Consider the following 22984-nt stretch of genomic DNA (forward strand, 5'->3'; position numbering starts at 1 on the left):
TAGACACAAGGAGGAGGAGAGACACGTGGAGAAAGTTCAAGTCCACACCCAGTGGGACCGAACCTTGAACTTCAGCTCCCACATAAAGACAAATGTCAGGCGCCCACGGCTCACATGGCTGTGGCCACACTTTTATTGCATCTGGAGGGAAGAATGGCGAATAACTTATTTTACAAGAAACAACCCCCTGCCCGTGTGTGGACAATACCCACTTCCAGAATGCAGAGGGTGAACACAGGGTACTTCTATTTACAGAGGCTGAGGAGCAAGGGGATGGGAACTCAGAGCAAAACAGCACACATTCTCCTGGCAAAGAGAATTCAGGCTTGTACACCCTGGTGCAGTCTGGAGGGACGGCCCCTGGTGAGGCACAGCAGGGAGGTAAGTCTGAGGACCAATAGCACGTCTGGGAGAGCTGGCGCTAGGGACCCTGGTTAGGCGGCATCACAGAGGTGCGAAAATTTCAGGTGACTCTTAAGCCTGCCCCAGCCAGGCAAGAAGGGAGGTACCGGTAAGTTGGCTTCCAGTGTAGATGTGGGCAGAGTGGGCTGAGAGATGATCCTTTGCTGGTTTTGCTCAGATGTGCAACTCTGCTCTGAGCCAAGCGATTGGCACAAAGCCAGCCCAGAGTCAGAAGAGTTGGCGTCAGAGGCTGAAGAGGTCAGCGTGTGGGTCAGATGACCAGAGCCTCAGTCACGTGTAAAATGGCAGGGATGGTAAGAGTTGCCCTGAGTTGCCCTGAGTTGCCCGAGACTCACACTCGAGAGAAGTAGCCTTGGGATAGGATCAAGGAACAGCCACAGTGCTGCTGAGAACTGTGGTCCCTGCAGCCCCATCAACCCCAGGACAGAGGATACGGGAGGAGAGATCTTCCTGTGATGCTCCTGGGAAGACTCAGGACTCAGCCTTCATCTTGTGGACTCCCTGCTGTTTCTGCTGACATGCTGCGTTCATCTCACCCGTTGGGTCATGTTAACTGACATCTTTCCTTCCTTCGTAGTCACTGTAAGGGCTAACCCGAGTCTGGACCCGAGGAATGGAGAAATCCTTTGGGGAATCTCGATTCTGAAAAGGAAGCATTTCGTCTTGTTCAACTCAGTCCACTTCCCGGCCATTTCCATAGCACCTCTTACTCCAACCCAGGCAGGATTCTAACATTCCTCCCCTTTCTTCTCAGTCCTCCCCTGCTCTGTGCTCGGGTCTCCTATCCTAACCTCAAGAGGCAGATTACAGGAAAAGTAGACCCGTCATCCTTTCTAGGTGACATCTAGAGGCCATCAGAGTGGCAATATCATCTATTCCCAAAGGACAGATGCTCTTGGGGGGCTAACACTGCCGACGAGAAAGGGGAAAGGGCTCCTTTACCTGTAGCTGGAAATGGGTGGAGTACGGCGCATAGAGCGTGCTCCCTGTCTCTTCAGTACCTGAAACAGACGGAGAGGAATAGGTAAACATGAGGATCCCCTCTGTTGTGCCCCAATCCGTGCTCACCCCAGGTGCTAAGTCATGCTGCTGCTGCTACTGCTGCTGCTGCTAAGTCGCTTCAGTCATGTCCGACTCTGTGCAGCCCCGTAGACGGCAGCCCACCAGACTACCCCGTCCCTGGGATTTTCCAGGCAAGAGTATTGGAGTGGGGTGCCATTGTGCATATCCATTTAATTCTGTCTCCCTGGGAGACAATCAGGGGTTTTGTTTTGTTTTGTCGTTTGTCTGTTTTTAAAGAGCTCTCTTACTCTCTTTTTAATTCTTTAAATATTGATTTATTCACTTGGCTCCACCAGGTCTTAGTTGCAGTACCTGGGATCTTAGTTCCCTGACGAGGGATTGAACCTGGGCCCCCTGCATTGGGGGTGCAGAGTCTTAACCATCAGACCACCAAGGACATCCTCAACGGTCAGTTTTGTGCCAGAGAAAACTGTCCTCAGGCCTAGGACCAGGCACAGAGTCAGCCCAAAACTGGCTGAATAAATGAACAACCAGCCACGTATAATCACTAGGGAAATGCCTTCCAAAACACCCTCCAGAGGGACACACGCACACCCATGGCTGATTCATGTCAATGTTTGACCCAAAACAACAAAATTTTGTAAAGCAATTATCCTTCAATTAAAAAATAAATTAATTTTTTTAAAAAACCCTCCAGAGGCTCTTTGTCCTAGGCCACTTCAAAAGCACATTTGAAGCTAGTGTTTTCAGACATAGATCTGACCAGAGGTGTATCTAGAGGGAATCTTACTGAGGATTTACCCACTTCTTTACCTGCCCGACAAGGAAAGGTGGAAGTTCCATGATTTTGTGAAGGGATAGAATCTATGAGCAATCATTTTCTGTTATTTGGGAGAAATCAGAGGGTTGGTTTTTTTTTTTTTCATGGACAAGTGGCATAGAGGATCCAACCAGGGATTGAACCTATGCTGCTACAGTGAAGGTCAACCACTGGTCCACCAGGGAAGCCCAAAATCAGAGGGATTTAAACTCAGGAACAGACCGGTAAACACACACATTCATCACAGAAACTACTTAAGGATTCCCTTCCAGTCCAGTGGTTAGGCTCCGCACTTTCACTGCCGTGGCCCATGTTCCATCCACGGTTGGGGAACCAAGATCTCCCAAGCTGCCCATGCAGGCTTGAGTGCATGCTCAGTCATGGCCAACTCTTCACAGGGCAGATAAATATGCAAAGACAATGCAATTTAAAGCAATCCATTTATTTCCCACCAAATGTACCTCTTCAATTTACTCAACAAATACCTAAGCACCTTTGGTATGTGAGATATTGTGAAAAATAGAAGGATTAATCAGAACGATTCCTGCCCTAAGGCTGACACTGGAGAGTCCAGAATATCTGACAGCTACGCAAATAACCAAGATGAGACAGACTCTGATAACAGCATCTCAAAGGTCTAGAGCTAGACGGGTGGAGAAAAGACTGAGCGAGACTGGGGAATAGGGACGCTGGAAAAGCGAGAGAATAAGGTGGGACATGTCCTCTTTGAATAAAGAGAATAAGGAGGGACAGTCTTTGAGCCCAGACAGGCAGACAGGAAAGTACAGGGAACTTGGTTTATTGGAACGGAGAGCACAGCTTTGGGGATGGTGGGGTTCCGGCTGTGAAAAGCCTCATCAGTACTGTGTGCTCAGTTGCTCAGTCGTGTCTGACTCTTTGTGACCCCGGGGACTGTAGCCCACCAGGCTCCTCTGTCCCTGGGACTTCCCAGGCAAGAATCCTGGAGTGGGTTGCCGTTTCCTTCTCCAGGGGGTCTTCCCGACCCAGGGATCGAACCCGCATCTCTTGTGTCTCCTGCATTGGCAGGCGGATCCTTTACCACTCACTGAGCCTCCTGGGAAGCCCACCAAGGATTTGGTAAATGCAGTGGATCCTGGGGAGCCAGTGAGGCATAGAGGCAAGAAAGGGGGTGGGCAGAAAAGTATTTTAGGGAGAGGGAGCTGATAGTGGTCCATGGAGTGAAGGGAAAGGATTAAAGGAAGGAAGGCCAGTTAAGAACCCATAACATGGATTCAGGCACGAGGTGATAGACTGAAGCACTGGGAATGGACAAGAGGAGATGGGTGGGAAAATATCCCCTCTGCCCTGCCCCCTGGCTCTCCCCCTCCCTTCAGACTTCCCGGGGTACAGGAGAGGAACCAGGGCTACAGAAATAATACCAGCAGGTTGTGTACCATAGGCTCCAAGGGCAGAAAAATTCACTAGCTGGAGCTATGAACCTGGCCTTGGAGGACCCTCCCTCCTATTCCCAACCCTCTCCCCTTCCCTGATTAGGCCCAGAAAGTGAAGTTGCTCAGTCGTGTCCGACTCTTTGTGACCCCGTGGACTGCAGCCTACCAGGCTTCTCCATCCTTGGGATTTTCCAGGCAACAATACTGGAGTGGGTTACCATTTCCTTCTCCAGGGGATCTTCCCGATCCAGGGATCGAACCTGGGTCTTCCGCATTGGAGGCAGGCACTTTAACCTCTGAGCCACCAGGGAAGCCTGATATAAACTCAAGAGACCAATGCACAGAGGCATACGAAAGTGAAAGTGAAGTCACGCGGTCATGTCTGACTCTTTGCGACCCCATGGACTGTAGCCTACCAGACTTCTCTGTCCATGGGATTTTCCAGGCAAGAATCCTGGAGTGGGTTGCCATTTCCTTCTCCAAGAGATCTTCCTGACCCAGGGGTTGAAACTGGGTCTCCCGCATCGTAGGCAGACGCTTTACCAGCGGAGCCACCAGGGAAGTCTAGAGACAGGTATAAACTCAAGAGACCAATGCACAGAGGCATATGAGTAAAGGCAACTTCTGGCTGTTAGTGTAGTCTGCCTGCTCACCATTCCAGACAAGAGCAAAATTCCCTCCCGCAGGCGAGAGACGGACAAGAAAATGTAGCTCTCCAGGCTACATCGAAATCCTCAGAAACTTTATGGAGATTCCTGCTGGTTTACGAGAAGAGAGTTTTTCCCCCACTTGTGCTCTGTGGCCACTGTATGGCTGGGCTTTGTGCACTCAAACCTACAAAAGCAGGGGCCTCCCTGGTGGCTCAGCGGTAAAGAATCTGCCTGCCAGTGCAGGAGATGTGGGTTCCACCCCTGACCTCGGAAAGTCCCACATGCCTGGGAGCAACTAAGCCCGTGTGCCACTACTGAGTCAACGCGCGTGGGAGCCTGGAAGCCACCACTACTGAGTCCCCGTGTTGCAACTCCTGAAGCCCAAGTGCCCCGTGGTCTGCCACAAAAGGAGCCCCTGCAATGAGAAGGCCTTGCCCTCAACTGGAGAGTAGCTGCCACTGGCCAAAACTAGAGAAAATGCCCTCGCAGCCATGAAGGCCCAGCACAGCCGACAATTAAATAAATATATATTTTTAAAAATCCACAAAGTCTCCACATTTCTATAAAAGTTGCCCAACTGTCTTTTATAAAGGACACCATCATCTCACCCACTTGTCTCTGGGAATTTCTCTAAACACTCCTTTGCCATTCCTTTGCTCCATCTTGTTTTGATTCCGAGAAACCTACATGGTATTGGATAGAAAGTACTAGATAGGGACTTCCTGGTGGTCCAGTAGTTAAGACTTCCCCTTCCAATGCAGGGGTTGCACGGGTTCAATCCCTGGTGGGTGAGCTAAGATCCCACATGCCTCGCGGGCAAAAGGCCAAAACATAAAGCAGAAGCAATACTGTAATAAATTCGGTAAAGATTGTAAAAATGGTCTGTGCCTGTGCGCTCAGTCGTGCCTGAATCTGTGACCCCAGGGACTGTAGCCCGCCAGGCTCCCCTGTCCATGGGATTTCCCAGGCAAGAATACTGCAGTGGGTTGCCATTTCCTTCTCCAGGGGATCCCCCTGACCTAGGGGTTGAACGCCCATTTCCTGCACTGCAGGCAGATTGTTTACCGCTGAGCCACCAGGGAAGCCTAAAAATGACCTACATCAAAAACAGAAAAAGCACTAATGATTCCTGAGGCCGGCGCTAGTTCTATTTGTCTCTAACCATCTGGATGATTTTAAGCAAGACCTGAGTTTTGGAGAACTTATGTTTTATCAGGAGCATGTCCTGCATGTTCCCTACAGTAATAATATCTTACGATTTTCTTTTATTCTATCCATTTTTTCCACAAAGGATTCTGCACCCAACCAGGTTCTATACCTTGAATGATCCCCTCTTGAGAGTAAGCTCTGTTCACCACGCCATAGCTCTGCTTCATAAACTGAGGCTGACAGAAAGCATCCTCCACAGGGTAATCCATGGGGTTCTGTTGCCTTGTGAGCAGCTGAAACTCGGGTGCAATGTAAGCCAACAGGAAAACCCAGCCATTGGCCACCAAGGCTGAACTGAGGATGGTGTCGTCCCACTGGGGGCCGATGGTAGGGACCAAGAGCAGGGTGATCCACGCCACCCAGATGGCAATGGAGAGGATCGTGGCGAGGTAGATATGGGCCCCGTGTCTCTTCCAGGCAGTAAAAGATCCCTGGAAGCTGAAAGAGGCCGTGAGGAAGGTCAGCGCCATGAGGAAGAGGACGTAGATGAGCAGCATGACGAAGTCCTCGTTGCGCCGTGGGGGGGAAAGCTCAGAGAAGATGTTGGCGTTGGTCCTGTTCATGGTGAGGACCACATACTCGATGGCAATGATGTCCTGCACCAGACTGAAGCCCAGGGCCAGCCCCAGCATCACCAGCATGGAGAGCGGCTGCCTCCCTCGCACCAGCTTCGTCAGGTTGAAGGCGTGAACCAGCAGGCAGGAGAAGCAGAGGGCAAAGAGCACGCCGAAGAGGAAGAACCGCGTGGGCCCCGTGCCGCCGTCGAGTGTGATGAGGAAGGCGAAGGTGAGGCCGAAGATCCCCAGCACACCCAGGAGGAAGAGGAACTGCGTGGGGAGCAGTTTGCGCTTGTTGGAGTCCTGCACCTTGCAGATGAGGGCCAGCAGGGCGATCATGAAGGCCACCGAGGCCACAGCCCCCACGCCGGCCAGCGCCTCTAAGACGATGCCCCAGGCTGCCTTCTTATCACAGAGTCTGTAGTACCTGGGGTCCAGGTCTGAGCGGCAACCAGCAGGGGCTGTTGTGGACATTCTGGCCCTGCAAGAAAGCAAAGTTGGGCTGGGGGTGACTCTCTCCCATAAACTCAGGCACAGAGGACCAGAAACAATTCAGAAACAATTTTGTATATCTAGTCAGGGTTTTTTGGAGGAGGAAATGGCAGGTGAAGTGAAAGTTGCTCAGTCGTGTCCAACTCTTTGCAACCTCATGGACTATACAGTCCATGGAATTCTCCAGGCCAGAATACTGGAGGAGGTAGCCCTTTGCCAACCCAGGGATTGGACCCAGGTGTCCCGCAATGCAGGTGGATTCTTTACCAGCTGAGCTACTAGGGAAGCTCAAGAAAATAGCAACCCACTCCAGCATTCTTGCCTGGGAAATTCCATGGACAGAGGAACCTGGTGGGCTACAGTCCATTGAGTCGCAAAGAGCTGGACACAACTGAAGCAACTTAGCACAAGCAGTCAGTGTTTTACCCCTGAATTCACAACGTTAGATCAAGCTACTAGCTGTTCTCCACCTCTCACGGCAAATTCTAAAGGCTGATGAAGGGAAAAAACTCCTCATACCTCCCTCCCCGCAATTTAACTATATTAATATTTTCCCTGAAGCCAGGAAACTCAGAACTTTGAATGGAGTATTTGAGCCACATCTCAAGAAATAACGTCGCAAAGAACTTGCCAGGGTTCCTGATATTTTTGACTAGTACTTTCTTAGGAACTGGTGAACATGGAATTATCTAACCATAAGGCTAATACTTTGTGAATTCCTTGGTGGTTCCGTGGTTAGGACTCCACGCTCTCACTGGCAGGGCCCGAGTTTGATCCCTGATCAGAGAACTAAGATTCTACAAGCCTTGTGGAGCACCCAAAAACATGAAAAAAAATAATAATAAAGCTAACACTTGAATCGTATTAACAGTCTCCAGTTTTTCTCTACCTCAGGCCCAGCCATGGATGTTATCTGTAAGCCTCCCAATCTCTCAGACAAGAGAATCATAGGTACTATCTGAGTTATCTGATTTCTCTGCAGAGTGTCAGCCTTCCCCTCTTAGCCACTGAGCCCTCATCTTGAGCTCTGCTGCCACACATTATTTTCCCTCCCTAATTAACATTTGTAAGGATGGCACTGCTGATCCCAGAAGAAATGGAACCAGTCTTCCCTGTCATAGGGTTGGCCGTGCTGCATGGCCGTGCAGGATCTTAGTTCCCCAACCAGGGATCGAACCCATGCCCTCAGCAATGAACGTGTGGAGTCCTAACCACTGGACCACCAGGAAAGTCCCCATAGTGAGCTCTTAATTAGCTACTCATAAGGAGGGACATCCTGGATGACACATCCTGGAATGACATCCTGGAAAACAGGAGGCGATCCAACAGAAAATATTACCAATAGCTGATGCTCCTTTGTGGGCTTCCTTGGCGGCTCAGATGGTGGGAAAAAAAAAAAAAAAACTGCCTGCAATGCAGGAGACCCAGGTTCAATCCCTGGGTTGGGAGAATTCCCCTGGAAAAGGGAATGGCAACTCACTTCAGTATTCTTGCCTGGAAAACCCCATGGACAGAGGAGCCTAATAGCTTCTCAACAGACCTATATTTTTTTTTTTTCTGAATTATTTGACTGTTTTTAAGTTTCTATGACACAATAGAAAGCTTTTGTTTTGTTGTATGCTGTTTATGGAGTTTTCTTTTTTTTTTCTTTTTGCTATGTTGCAGGGGTGCTATGTGAGATCTTAGTTCCCTGATTAAGGGTGGACCCCATGTCCCCTGCATTAGAAGCACAGAGTCTTAACCACTGAGCCCCAGGGAAGTCCCTCTAAGCTTCACTTTGTAACCCGGCCATTCATTCAACCAGCACCACTATGTGTCCATCATTCTTCCAGATGATCAGCTGGTAAAGGGGAAACAGACATCAGACATGTTTCTTGCTATAGTAGAAGAAACAGATCTGACCTGCCACTGCCACATAGCCTTCCCATGGACTCCCCTGGCCAGGGATCTGTCACCTGAACTCCAACCCAGGGATATAACGCCCTGGTCATCCCAACCGCATGCAGGGCACAGAGCAAAGAATGGGTTACGTCCCACCTCCGCAAGGCAGTGCAGAATAAGACGCAAGTGAACACAGAAAGGCAGATGAGCTTCAGATACAGGCAACCCCTGATGTACAAGGCCCCCAAAGGTCTGATATGGGTGGTACAGGATGCAGAAGAGGAAGGGCCCGGTCTAGCTCAAGGGCAGCATCCGCAGGGGAAGGGACCAGGTTCCGCTTTCTCCTCCCTCACCACCTCCCCGCCTCACTCCTCTCAGAGTAACCATGAGGGCGGCTGCCAGCTGGAAAGGTATTTCTCTCACCCTCCGTGCCCCTCCCTGGCACTGCTCCTTCCCCACCCCTCAGGGCAGTGCTGTTGGCTGACAAGTCATTGTTGTCATAATTATCTGATAATTATAAAGGACTCTGAACCAGTTTATTCTGAACTCTCAATCTTGAGAGACTGATGAGGTCTCCACTAAAGGAACGTTCTGGTGCTGCACAGCGGGGTGGTCAAGCAGAGACACCCGGCCCCCAACTTGGACCTCTGAGCCCCTCACTTCTGTGCAGCTATACAGGGAGGGTTTGTGTGCCGGGGCCTTCTGGCACCCACAGACCAAGGTCCAACACAGTAAGCTCACAAGGCAGGGGGTCCCCGAAGAAAGAGAAGCAGGTATGACTTTCTTAACCTAAGAGAGACCATTTTTAGCCTGAACCATTTTGTGATCTATGCCTGGCCATAAGACTTGCCCTTGAATAGGTCTCAGCAATTAATGTTCTGTTTTGTTTTGTTTTTGGCTACACCTCTCATCATCTGAGATCTTAACTCCCCAACCAAGGATCAAACTCATGCCCCCTGCGTTGGAAGCAAGGAGTCTTAACCACTGTACCACCAGGGAAGGCCCCACTAGATCATTTTTAGCCAGATCTCAGACATCATTCTCTACATAGCTGCTTCAGCATACATTTGTAAAGGACAAAACTCCTTTTTAACTTAATCCCACTTTAGAAATTAACAATGACGGTTTCATGTCAAATAACCAATTAAGGTTCATGGTTCTCAATTCTCTCAAATTGAGAAAATTTGAAAAACTTTTCAAATGAAAACTTCCTGGTAATTTTTTTTTTTTATCTGAGTGACTAATTTTTTGAAACTCTCCTTCCTATTTCACCTCTCAGTCCTCCTCCACCCCTTCCCTAACATGGCAGCGATTGCACAATGGGTCTGAAATGTCCCTAGTACTTTACATTTTGTCAGAGGGAAATAAAACTGAACAAACTCACTCACAGCAGATCTGCACTGAGAAGGCACTGGGTCACGCAGGGAAAGGCCCAGATGAGCCGCCAGGATGGGGGCTGGGGAAAGGGAGAGGGTTCTGAGGAGCTGAAGTCCTGTAGAAAGCAGGGTTTGAGGAAGAAAAGAGCAGTACCACCATTTGAGAATAGAAACCTCCAGGAGCTAAAGCAACAGCCTCGGAGAAAAACGTGAGGGCTGGAGAGAAAGAGAAATAAGATTAGAGGTCACACGGTCATCATTCGTAACCAGAGTCAAGGGCAGAGAGACCTATGGGACTTCCCTGGTGGCCCAGTGATTAGGACTCCATGCTGTCACTGCCGTGGCCCAGGTTCAATCCCTGGTCAGGGAACTGAAATCTTGCAAGCTTTATAGCACAGAAAAAAAAAAAAAGGAAGGGTGGGCAGAGAGACCTAGAGTCCGACCAAGAAAGCAGGTGCTCCTACAAAGGCCAAACAAGGCCAAAATGAGACAATTCACTCTTGGACCTGCTCTGAAGAGGAGGGAAGGTCTCATAACTCATTCTCACAATGGGTCAAGCATGGTTGTATACAACTCACTTGTCTAAGTCTTGCAATCATTTTTTAATATTTATTTTCATTTATTCATTTGGCTGTGCCAGGTCTTAGTTGGGGCACACAGACTCTTTTAGGTGCGGTATGTGGGATCTAGTTCCCTGACCAGGCATTGAACCCGGGCCCCCTGCTTTTCGAGCATGGAGTCTTAGCCACTGGCCCACCAGGGAAGTCCCCGGCTCAGGCTCTCAGAGTCACTCTCTTTGTGGCCAGGGGATGAGCTGTCACCTGTACACCCTCAGCCCCTGCCTACCTCTCCAGCCTCATGCCTTACCATCCCCATATGTGTGCTTCTCATTATCCTCCCAACAAGCCCCACTATCTCACTTCAAATCCGCCACCGCATCTGTATGGGACATCCTCCCTGACATCCCTCACCTTAGAGGTCCCCTCTTCCAGGATGTTTCCCTGGATGCCCTAGTCCAACGAGAGACTGCTGCTGTTGTTTACTCACTACGTCATGTCTGACTCTGCAACCCCATAGACTGTAGCCCGCCAGGCTCCTCGGTCCACGGAATTCTCCAGGCAAGAATACTGGAGTGGGTTGCCATTTCCTACTCCAGGAGATCTTGCCGACCCAGGGATTGTGTCTCCTGCATTAGCAGGCAGATTCTTTACAGCTGAGCCACCAGGGAAGCCCCCTGATGAGAGCTACAACCCTTGAATTCCCAGAGAGCCTCCACGTCGCCTGCATTTATCACAGAATCCTGTAGGGCCTCTTGGTGAGTCTTCGTCTTCTAAATTCAAAGCCTCCTTAAAGCAGGGATTGAGCTGTTAAAATTCTCTCCCTGACCACTAGCCTCGCGCCTGACGCAGTGAAAATGAACGTCGCTCAGTCGTGTCTGACTCTTTTTGACCCCATGGACTATATGGTCCATGGAATTCTCCAGGCCAGAATACTGCAGTGGGTACCCTTTCCCTTCTCCAGGGGATCTTCCCAACCCAAGGATCAAACCACATTGCAGGTGGATTCTTTACCAGCTGAGCCACAAGGGAAGCCCAAGAATAGTGGAGTGGGTAGCTGTTTCCTCCTCCAGTGGATCTTCCCGACCCAGGAATAGAACCGGGGTCTCCGGCATTGCAGGTGGATTCTCTACCAGCTGAGCCACCAGGGGAGGGCAAGCACCTAACCAGGATGGATGAGTGAGCGTGTGGATAGAAGTAGAATCTGGTGGGGAGCAGAGCTACTCTTGAGACAGTGGGGTGGGGCGGGTTTCCTCATAAGCCCCCACTGCGTTCGTCCCCAGCTCTGACTCCCTCTCACCCATCCTCCTCAGGTGGGTCTGAGGTAGGAGTCTGGCCACAGCTGGGCTACTAAGTGATTCCAGGTGCCTCCTGGTAGCTTGGATCCTGAGTAAGCAAATCCAAGCAGAGGTTTTACTGGAATCCAGTCATTCGCTCCCACCCAATTCTCTGATGACTAAACCCTGCACTATGGAGGGAGATGGTGAGGTTTCAGCATAGCCCCAGACACGAGCAAGGACCTTGAGTCATAAGGGTGAGACCCCCTTCACTTATTACAGCAGCTGAGCCAATCACGCCCATCCAGTAATCCACCAACACCCACAGCCAAGACCCCGACAGCCCTTGGTGCTGGCTTAAACCCTTTTCAGATGAGTCAGTGCATGACGGAAAGGTTAAAAAAACGAAAGACGGAGGAAAGAGAGAGGGAAAAGAAAAACCAAAGCGGGGGTTGGGGGAAAGACGAAGCAGGGAGGGAGGGAGTCCCTGGGCTCTACTGACTCCGATCTTTAGGACAGAGGGGTTTCGGCTGCCTCTCTGTATGGACACCATCTCCTGGAGCCTCTGTTCTCTCCTCTAAGAAAGGCACCAGGGTGCTGAACTAGGCATTCTGAGCCCATGTCCAGCTCTGCTGTTCATCCCAGAGGGATGAACAATTTGTAGACAATTCCCAAATCTCTTTCTCCCATCCCCTCATCCTGCTTCCTGCCCCATCTCCTGTCATTAAAAGAATGTCTGCCCCAAACTCCTAACCAAACTCCAGACCAGGGCTGGAGGTGAGGTTGAAGGGTCTGAGTACCGGCACAGGACACCAGGGGAACACTCGCCTGCCAGACAGAGCCGCAGGGTCACTGGAGCAGGACTGACCCTGGAGTGGCCCTGACCGACACAGGCGCTGACGGGGATGCAAGGTCAAATGCCAGCACGTGAAGGGTCTCTCAGGTACTCCTTTCTAACCTCTGAGATTCCTCTTTTCCCAGAGAGGTGGGGAGGGTGTCTGGAGTTACTTACATCCAGAGTTAGTAGGTTGCCTAGTTGGCTGTATGCGACTCTCCCCAGATTATCTGAGCAGGAATTACCCATGGCCCTGAATTTTGCCCATAGCTGATCTTACGTTCCTCCTTATATGAGATTTATCTCATTCTGTCATCTAAAAAGAAGACATCAGATGGTGAAGATTCCGCCTGCAATGTGCAGGGTTTGATCCCTGCATAACCCACTCCAGTATTCTTGCCTGGAGAATTCCATGGACAGAGGAGCCTGGCAGGCTAGTCCACAGGGTCACAAAGAGTCGGACACAACTGAAGCGACTTGGTACAGCACATATATATACATAGGGGCTTCTCAGGTGTTGCTTGCGGTAAAGAACTCACCTGCCAAAGCAGGAGACTTAAGAGATGCAGGTTGGATCCCTGGGTCAGGATCACCTGGGAGGCCCCTATGTATATATATATATATATATATATATATATGGTCCCTGAGTCAGGAAGATCCCCTGGAGGAGGAAATGGCAACCCATTCCAGTATTCTTGCCTGGAGAATCCCATGGACAGAGGAGCCTGGTGGGCTACAGTCCATGGGGTAACAACTGAAGTAACTTAGCACGCATATATATAACAGATTCCCTTTTCTGTACACCTGAAACTAACACAACATTGTAAATCAACTACACCCCAGTAAAAACAGAAAAAAAAAAAAAAAACCTTTCAATAAACAGAAGAGGATGATAATGACCTCTTAGGATAACTGCCTGGGGAATGATAAAAAATAACTCAAGTGTTTGTTAAGTCAAGCCAAGTCTTCACACCATCCCAGCCAGGCAAATTGGCCATTTTCTAACATTTTAATTTTCTCTCTATTCTGGAGTTGCCACATTCCATCAGTAGTAATAACAATAGTCACAATATAAGTATGAATAATATAAATGACAACTACTGTCACATATGGAGTCCCCTTAAGAGCCAGACTCGATGCTGAGAGTTTATATGTTTCCATGTGTATTCACTCATTAACATGGTTTTACATCTATTTTCGGAGAAGGCAATGGCACCCCACTCCAGTACTCTTGCCTGGAAAATCCCATGGATGGAGGAGCCTGGAATGCTGCAGTCCATGGGGTCGCTGAGGGTTGGGGACGACTGAGCGAGTTCACTTTCACTTTTCACTTTCCTGCACTGGAGAAGGAAATGGCAACCCACTCCAGCGTTCTTGCCTGGAGAATCCCAGGGACGGGGGAGCCTGGTGGGCTGCCCTTTGTGGGGTTGCACAGAGTCGGACACGACTTGAAGTGACTTAGCAGCACATCTATTTTATCATTTAATATTCGTACAGCCCATTTTGTAGGTGATAAGACTGATTCTTGGAGAGATGAATTTACATATTCAGTGTAACAGGAAGATTATCCCTTTATGAATAGTCTTAATTAGAATTTAATCTTTTGTTTCATCTCTAAATCACTATTACGCTCCCTGAAGCTTTTCTCTCTGACTCCAGCCTCTATTTATTTTATTTTTATTTTTTAATTGAAGTATAGTTGATTTACAATGTTGTGTTAGTTTCAAGTGTACAGCAAAGTGATTCAGTTATGCATATTTATATTCTTTTTCATATTCTTTTCCATTATGGTTTATTACAGGATATTAAATACAGTACCTTATGCTACACAATAGGACCATCTTGTTTATCCACTCTCTATATAATAATTTGCATCTGCTAACCCCAAACTCCCAATTCATCCCTACCCCAGCCCCACTTCCCTTTTGGCAACCACAAGTCTGTTTAAGCCTCTCTCTATTTAAACAACATCTGACAAGTCTCCAAAGTAAGCAGTTCTGCAATTGGTCAATCTTCCTGTCAATCAACATTTAAGTGTCTACTTTGTGTCAGGTGCTGTGTTAAGCATACAAATCACTCAGACCCTCAGACTCAGAGTGTGGCTGCGGCCCCAGGACGACCAACAGAGTCACACTGACACACAAATAAGGGTTACAGAGTGTTTGGGGAATCTTGAGGGCACACGGGAAAGAGTGACCCACTCTCCCTAATGGTTTTCTTTTTTTTTTTAAAAAAAAAAAAAAAGGCTTTAGAGAAGAAACCAGGGAGATGAGGCCGGAGAGATGGGCAAGGAATGGTGGGAGATTCTTAGGAAGGCAGAATCAATGGAGCTTAGAACCACAGGCTTGTGGAAAGATATGCCCAGTTTAGATCTGTTGAATCTAAGATGAATTGGGGGGATTTCCCTGGAGGTCCAGCGGTTAAGACTCGGCTCCCACTGCAGAAGGCACGGATTCCATTCCTTGATCCCTGGTCAGGGAGGCATCATTTAATCCTCACAACAGCTCTGTTATTATGCCCCCATTTTTTATTTTATTGGAGTCTACTTGATGTACAGTGATGCATTAGTTTCAGGTGTATAGCAAAGTGATTCAGTTGTACATATACATATATTCATTCTTTTTTAGAGTCTTTTCTCATATGGGTTAACACGGAGTATTGAGGAGAGTTCCCCTGTGCTATACAGTAGGTCCTTGTTGGTTATCTTCTGATTCATATAGTAGTGTGGGTGTGTTCATGACAGATTATGCCCCCTTTTTACAGTGCAGAAAACAGAGGTACAGAGACATTAAATAACTTGCCCAAGGTCACTGACTTTTAGAAACCCAGGCTCCTAGAAGTTCCCTGGTGGCCTAGTGGTTAGTATTCTGGGTTTTCACTGCCATGGCCTGGGTTCAATCCCAGGTTAGGGAACTGAGATCCCACAAGCCATACAGTGCAACCAAAAAAATAAATAAATAAAAGCCAGGCTCCACGACACCAGGTTGTGCTGACCTCCCTGTGCTCAGACATATGAGTCTGAGGCTCAAGAGATGTTTGGGCTATGAGCACAAGTGAGGGGCCACAGACGGGTCAGCGCAGGCATTGGAAGGCTGTGGATACCAGATCATACAGAGAGCACGTATGGCAGCAAGAGCACCGAGGACAGAACCCTAGAACATCGTCTCAACAAAGCAGGAATCAGCAGAGGTTGTTTAAAAGAGATTGCCAGCTGGTCTCCCAGGAGCCAAAGAGCAGCTTCCCAGGGTGGTTGATGGAGTAAGATGCTCCAAGGACAGCAAAGAAGAGAAGACCTGAAATGGACTTTTGGATTTAGGAGTTTTTTAAAAAATGGATCTGCCAGGGGACTTCCCTAGTGATACAGTGGTTAGGACTCCCCCTCCCAATGCAGGGGATGCAGGTTCAACTCCTGGTCAGGAAGCTAAGATCCCACATGCCTCTGGGCCAAAAAAACTGAAACATAAAACCGAAGCAATATTTTAATAAAGCCAATAAAGACTTCAAAAATGGTCCACATCAAAAACATCTTTTTAAAAAAAAGCATATCATCTCCTTTTTGTCTATTAAAACAGATTCAGCCTCAATTTGAGCTTCGAGGCTTTTCTCCAAATAGTCCTCCCACTTACTTTTTCCAGCCTTCCTAACTCCCATCCTCACATCTATGAAAAACTTCCAAGAGTATTTTCTCTCTGGAAGGGAACTGGGGCTCATCTAAGACCTTCTCTGACAGAGTGGCTCTTTGCCTCACCACATGCATTATTCTCCTTGCCAGAAGGATCCTTCTCCCCCTAATCACAATTCATGTATCATGTTTCTTAGAAATTTGACTCCAAATTTACCTCTACCTTGAGGGTTTTTTAGTTATCAGTCCCATTTCATTCTAAATCTGTGATCTCATTGTAGTTATTAACTATTAACTATTTTTCAGCACTCAAGTCTTTCCATAGATACGTCTTATATTACAGCGGTCCCCAATCTTTTTGGCATCAGGGACTGGTTTCTTGGAAGACAATTTTTCCATAGACCAATGTGTGGTTGGGGGGGTGGTTTCAGGATGATTCAAGTTCATTACATTTATTACACACTTTATTTCTATTACTATTACATCAGTTCCACCTCAGATGATCAGGCATTGGATGCCAGAGGTTGGGGCCCCCTGATACAGTATACATTAATATCAGTGCTAACTCACCTATCAGATACCAAACTTTTAAGAAAATAGAGCAAATCTATTCGTTGGCATTGCCCTCACTATGTACTCTGCACAGTGGCTGTTGAGCAAATGATTTGCACTGAGTGTGAATAAAACTCAAAGCAAGTTATTCATTAGTAAGTGTGAGTAATGGAAAGGAAAGATTTTGGGAGCTGCACATGTGGTGCTAATCCTTGTGTTTTAGTCTAGGCTGAGTCCTAAGATGAGGGTGGAGTCCCACAGACGTTTCTCTGTACTAGGTGCAGGATTAGCTGTAAATGGAGAGTATTTACAACAAAATGTCCAGGATCCCCTCTTCCAGGTAAGCCACCCGGATTCGGATGACACGAAAGTGATGCATCATCGCAACAGCATGTGAACAACATCTGAGTAACATCACTGAGTTGAGTTTCTGAGTAGTAACTAGGAGAAAATAAATCATCATTCCCACATAGGCAGAGTCAGACAAGCACTGAGCTGGCCAGAAAGTTCATTTGGGTTTTTCATAAGATCTTACAAAAAAACCTGAATGAACTTTTTTGGCCAACCCAAAATAAGAACAGTGTTCATCCCAATTTCTTCACTTTGGGGGGGTATTATCATATTCCTCTATTCTAAACAATGCATGTGAACTTTTGATAAATTACTGAAACATAAAATAAAATACAGGAAACCACTTTTTTTTACTTAATATTTTGAGTGAAACTACTAAATATCTTATGCCCAGAATTTAAGGATGTGAAAAGCATCGAGAAAATAGGTGGATAAGATGAAGTCCTCTTCTGGTATACCACCTCAAAGACACCTTCTTTCAAGTGTTTTATTTCCACATATAAAGGTGATATATTTACGGTCTGAAACTTATCTCTCCTTACAAACCTGTATTTCTAAACCCCGAGAATGGTACTACCATACAGTCAGTGTATCTAAAAATACAATATAGATTATCTAATGTGGGAGAAGATAGAGAGAGCAGACTATGTGGCCAAAATTAGATGACAATAGCAAGCAACTATTATTACAATAAATGTAAATGGAAAGTTTTTTATTTTGAAAAGACTAAATCAAACCATATTATGCCTATAAGAACCCCACCTAAAACAACAGGATTCAGAAAAGTGGAAAGGAAAGGAAAAATAAGTGTAAAAAAAGCAACAACAGATAGGTTTATTTAGCAAGTATTATGTATCAGGTACAAAGTTAAATAATAGCTTGTTCAAGGTAAAAAAAATGAGAATTGAGTTATTATTATCACACAAAGTTTAGTTAAGGCAAAAAGCTATTATGCTGATGTAAAAACTTTTTTATAATAATTAAGAATGCTCCACATTGAAGATATAACCATCATAAATTTGTATGCAGTGAATAATATACCACCAAAATACATAACACAAAAGCTACCAGGAATACAAAAAGAAATCAAAAGAAATTGATTACAGTTACAGGAGACTTTAACACTTCTTTATCACTCCTCAGCAAATGAAACAGAAAAAAATAAATAGCAATAAGGTAAAATTTTAAAGTGTTCTATGGATACTTTAATCAAAATATACTCTATCTTTATATTTTATTAGATCTCTATGATTAATAATATAATTCAGATCCTCTATATCTGTGACCAGCACATATTTTCTCTAAAGGGCCAAACAGTAAGTAGTTTAGGCTTTGCAGTCCTTTTGTTTGTAGCCGAAAGCAGCCATAGATGATATATAGACAAAATGAGCATGGCTGAGTTCCAATAAAACTTTATTTACAAAAACAGGCTGTGGGATGTTTTTGGCCAGGAATCTGGTTTACCAACTTCTCTATATGATTTCTTCTATTGAAGTGGTCATGAAATATTTACAAAACAGCATATTTTAGACCACAAAAAATAATAACAATAAAGTCTAAAATAAGAAATGCACAGACCATATATTTTGACCACAAGGCAATCAAAATAGGAATATAAGCAGAAACTAACACACCAAACTACTCAGAAAATTCGAAGACTCCTCAAGCAAAATTATTCTTCCATTCATTGTTTTTAAGGGCCCAACACATCATTTCCTGCCCGTTTCCTCAGCTCAATCTGTAGGTTTTTAAAAAACAATGAACCTGAAGACAAACCCCCAGAATGAGAAAGAGAATAAAACCATAGACAAAATTCTTCTTCACGTCCTGTTACCTTCAATTCTCACTAAGGAGTAGAATACAAAAAAGCATACTCCAAAGAGGATGCTCAAAGAGACATATATAGATAGAGAGGGGCTCTTGGCCTTGGCCCTGGGAGGGAGCTTAGGACCCTTTCAAGACCCCTTAGGAGGAACTCACGGTCCAGCTCAGCCTTTTCACAGCTACAAGCCGGCAGAGCTGGGATGAGGAGTCGGGCTTCCTAGCTCAAGGCTAAGAGCACTTCCCAGAGTGTTAGCTCGCTCTGAGTTCCACTCATTCCTATGTGCCCTTGAAGTTCCTATCTACCTCTCCACACCTCGAGGATACTGTCTCCCAGATGACACCTCTGTTGACCTTCCCAGTACCAGCACAAAGACCAGAGGACAGAGCTCTGACTCCCATCCTCGCCCCCCCCAGGGGCCACAAGTAACTCAAGTATTCCCTTCAGGAATGAGTCCACAGCCCTGGCTGAGTCAATCAAACCCTTCAGCAGGTGTGGCGTGTACAAACATCAGCCTGGAAACAACTCAGGAATGGAAAGTCCTACAAATTCCTTGAACCTGAGCTGGCTTTCCCTGCCTTCTACCCGGGGAGGTTTAAGGGACCATATCCGGCAGTTGGGGGTCATTGCTGAGTCCCATCTGGTTGGTGCCTGAAGGTGGGGTATTGCTGGATACTCAAATGGACGTTCAACCCAGGAGTCCAGAGTAACTCAAGGGACAGCAGATGGGAGAAAGCTGCAGAGTTCATGGCCACGCTCATGTCACGAGAAGAGGTGGCTTCTAGAATCTACTTTGCAAAATTCAGAAGGGCACACTTGTGAAAGGACAAAATAAATGGACATTTCTCAGCATCTGGGTAAACTAGCAGGGGTCACCATGTCCTTCTGCTGCCCACCCAGCCAGTTCCCTGCCATGCCTCTAAGATCTTCCTCCCTCTTTTCTCTTTCCCTAGACCGAGCCCAGAACTTTCACCTGCCGGGCCAGGATTCCACCTACTCAGTGTGTTCAGTGTATCTGAGCAGGAACTATTTATCCTGATTATCTTTTTGCTCTCTGCCTCTTAGCCTGGAAAGTTCAGGGGGGGTAAAAAAAAAATCTGAGTTGAGTTAAACTACAGGAATTCCTTTTCTGGGATTTTTTTCCCCCTCCGAGCCAGCTGCAGTTCATTACCAGGGTTTCTCTCCTTTGGCATCCGTAGCTTCTAACACTCCCTGCGCCCCTCCCCCTACTCCGCAACCCCCACCCCCGAGGATTTCAATCACCGAACCCAACGCCCTCTGGCTGCGTGCGCCTCACTTACCCTGATGCCTCGGCTTTGGCGCGTGAACTTGGCGCTGCTTCGCGCGCGTGGAGGGAGCACTGTAGCCCCTATAGGTTCTGGGGGAGCCCGTGGGCAGGGATCGCGCCCTCGCGGCGCCGAGCAGCTATAAAGGCGGCAGAGGGAGGAGGGAGCGAGGGGTGAGCAGAGGGACAAGGGGCGGGAGAGGGTCAGGGGGGGAGGACACGCCTATTCCAGCTCCGCGGCACTGCACGCTGTTATGAAAATAAAGTCCCCGGGCCAGGGCACGAGCCAAAAGCCGCCTGACGTCAGCGGCACAGCCACCCTCGGAATGGGTGGTGGTGGGAGGGGAGACCCAGAGCGCCCACTCCGCTCCACGTGCATCGGGACGTCCCAGGGCATAGGGTAAAGGAAGGGGCCAGAGAGCAGATGCTCCCTATCCCTTTGACCAGCTGTCACCTCCAGGAGGGAGCCACCCCCGCCCTCCCGCCGGACACTCCAGTCCGCCCAGGACACGGGCTGGACAGTTCGCAAGCCCCATGTGATTCCTGGGTACCCTGGGAAGCCAGGCCAGGGAAAGGAGGAACTGGCCAGCGCCTGAGTGCTCCGCTGTGGCAGTCAAGGCTGATGGAGGCCAAGAGAAATATCCAGCTCTGCATGGCAACTTCCCCGGTCAGAACTGTCCCCAGACCCACCAGTGCTGCCCAATGGCGGAGAGAAGGAGAGGAGAGGTCCTTAGGTCTTCATTTCCTCACTAACCCCCTCTTAGAGCCTTGACAACGCAGGTGGAAGAGAATGGATGCCAGATAAAATTATGAAATAAAGGAATTTGCCTTTCCGTCTGGTTCCCTCTCTCTCCACTGCCCACTCCTCCACCACTGAAACCTGCTTTTATTGACTCGTCAAACAATCCCTGAGTGGCTGCCTCCTGGGTGCCAGCCTCCAGCAAGGCTCTACCCCACTGCCATGTAAGAGAGGGAGCTGGGTGCATTTAAGGTGCTGGTTAGTTAGCACACCTGGTCAGCACACCTGGGGTACTATGCATGTAAGTGAACTGAACAGGGAAGGTCTAGGACTCCCCAACTTTTTCCTCACATCTCCTGGCACCCTAACTTTCCAGGTTTTTTTTTTTTAAGTTTTTATTGAATTTGTTACAACATTGCTTCTGGTTTGCTTTTTGTTTTGCCCCCGCCAGGAGGCATGTGGGATCTTAGCTCCTGGGCCAGGAATTGAACCCACACCTGCTGCACTGGAAGGCAAAGTCTCAACCACTGAACCCCCAGGGAAGTCCCTCCAGAGGCTTTTTAAAGCTGGTATTTTGGAGACAGTAACTCCAGCTTTGTTAGTTTTTATTTCTCTCTCAAGAAACCACAGCCAACGTATAGCATCTTGGAAGACTTTCCTTGAGGCCTGCAGCTCAAAGGTCTAAGTCCACAGGCTCCTCTCCCAGGCTCCTAGGCCTGCACACGCGCTTGTGAATGTGTGTGTACGTGTGTGTGTATGTGTGTGTGTCTGTGATTGTCAGGGACTGGAAGTGACAGCGCTTTTTAGCCTGTGCTCTCTGCTAAAGCAGGTCTTCTCTCTGGACCTCAGTTTTCTCATCTGTTGAAGGAGGAAGTTGAAGTGGCTCATCCTTGTCACATGTCTGTGTCATTCAAGCCACAAAGGTCAGCCACAGGTATAATTTAAACTTTCTAGCAGCCAGCCACATTAAAAGAAATAAAAAGAGGGGAATTAATTTCAATGATGTATTTTATTTAACCCAAGAGATCCCAGACATTGTCATTTCAACATGTAATTGACATTTTAAAAAAATTTATTAATGAGCTGCTTTACAGCCTTATTTCAAACTATGTTCTCAAAAGTGCAATATTTTATACTTTCAATCCTGGCCAAATTGAACCAGCTCCAGTCCCAGTACTCAAAAGCCCTGGGCTGGTGGTCTCTAAGGGATCTTCGGGCACCAGCATTTTAGGGGTCTGGATCACCAAGATTGGGATGAGGTTCATGACACCAGGAAAAAGATATCAAGTTGACAGAGGGGGTAAAAGCAGAGGGGGGGTCATGACTTTGAGGGTTCCCTACCCCCAACATCCTGCAATCCCCAACTCCCACAAGAAATTCTGGGAAAACTAATGAGAAAAGCGTGAGTGCTTTTTCTTTTTCCTGTTGCTCCTGGCTGGCTGGCTGGCAGACCCGGGGCTGCCTCCAGGGGAGCCTTGTGGACATGCCTGTTTGGAAGCGCTGCCCTTGGTCACTGGTGCCCATCAGTCTCCACACTTCTGTTTACTGCAGATTTCCCACCTAGTCCTCTAAGTGTTCTCCCTTTTATTTTTTTTTTCTCTAATAGTGTCTTGTGTTTATTTCTCTGGAATCTTCCCTGGTGACTCAGACGGTAAAGAGTCTGTCTGCAATGCAGGAGGCCCGAGTTCAATCCCTGGGTTGGGAAGATCCTCTAGAGAAGGAAATGGCAGCCCACTCCAGTATTCTTGCCTGGAAAAATCTCATAGACAGAGGAGCCTGTCGGGCTATAGTCCATTGGGTCACAAAGAGTCGGACATAACTGAGCGACTAACATACACAGTATCTTGTTTTTTTCATATTTATTTATTTATTTGGCTGCACTGGATCTTAGTTGCGACATATGGGATCTTGTCCCCTGACCAGAAATCAAACCCTGGGCCCCCTGCATTGGGAGTGCTGAGTCTTAGCCTCTGGACCACCAGGGAAATCACAACACTCTCTCTTCTAGCCTCCTTTTCTCTTCCCATGTGTACCCAGTCACTCAGTCTGGTCTCTTTGCAACCCCATGGACTGTAGCCCGCCAGGCTCCTCTGTCCATGGG

At 47.7% G+C, this 22984-nt stretch overlaps 1 protein-coding gene across 1 annotated transcript; it reads right to left on the minus strand.

Moving 5' to 3' along the window:
* Positions 1-152: 152 nt before the first annotated feature.
* Positions 153-20283, minus strand: GPRC5A (G protein-coupled receptor class C group 5 member A). Its single transcript, XM_068971024.1, has 4 exons — positions 20161-20283; positions 5647-6575; positions 1366-1424; positions 153-1065 (listed from the first exon to the last, which is right to left on the minus strand). Exons 2-4 carry the CDS (start codon positions 6566-6568, stop codon positions 973-975), a joined length of 1074 nt encoding a protein of 357 aa, XP_068827125.1. The 5' UTR covers positions 6569-6575; positions 20161-20283; the 3' UTR covers positions 153-972.
* Positions 20284-22984: the final 2701 nt, after the last annotated feature.

This window comes from Capricornis sumatraensis, chromosome 4, assembly GCF_032405125.1.
Source record: "Capricornis sumatraensis isolate serow.1 chromosome 4, serow.2, whole genome shotgun sequence".
NCBI classification, from domain to species: Eukaryota; Metazoa; Chordata; class Mammalia; order Artiodactyla; family Bovidae; genus Capricornis; species Capricornis sumatraensis.

Bases quoted from the DNA above. Each gene is read 5' to 3' on its own strand.
- GPRC5A (XM_068971024.1), bottom strand. From the start codon at position 6,568: ATGTCCACAACAGCCCCTGCTGGTTGCCGCTCAGACCTGGACCCCAGG. The intron at 1,425-5,646 runs GTATAGAACCTG...CGTCTGTTTCAG, and splicing joins TCAAGAGGGGATCATTCAAG to GTACTGAAGAGACAGGGAGC. The intron at 1,066-1,365 runs GTAAAGGAGCCC...CTTCCTTTTCAG, and splicing joins CCACCCATTTCCAGCTACAG to AATCGAGATTCCCCAAAGGA.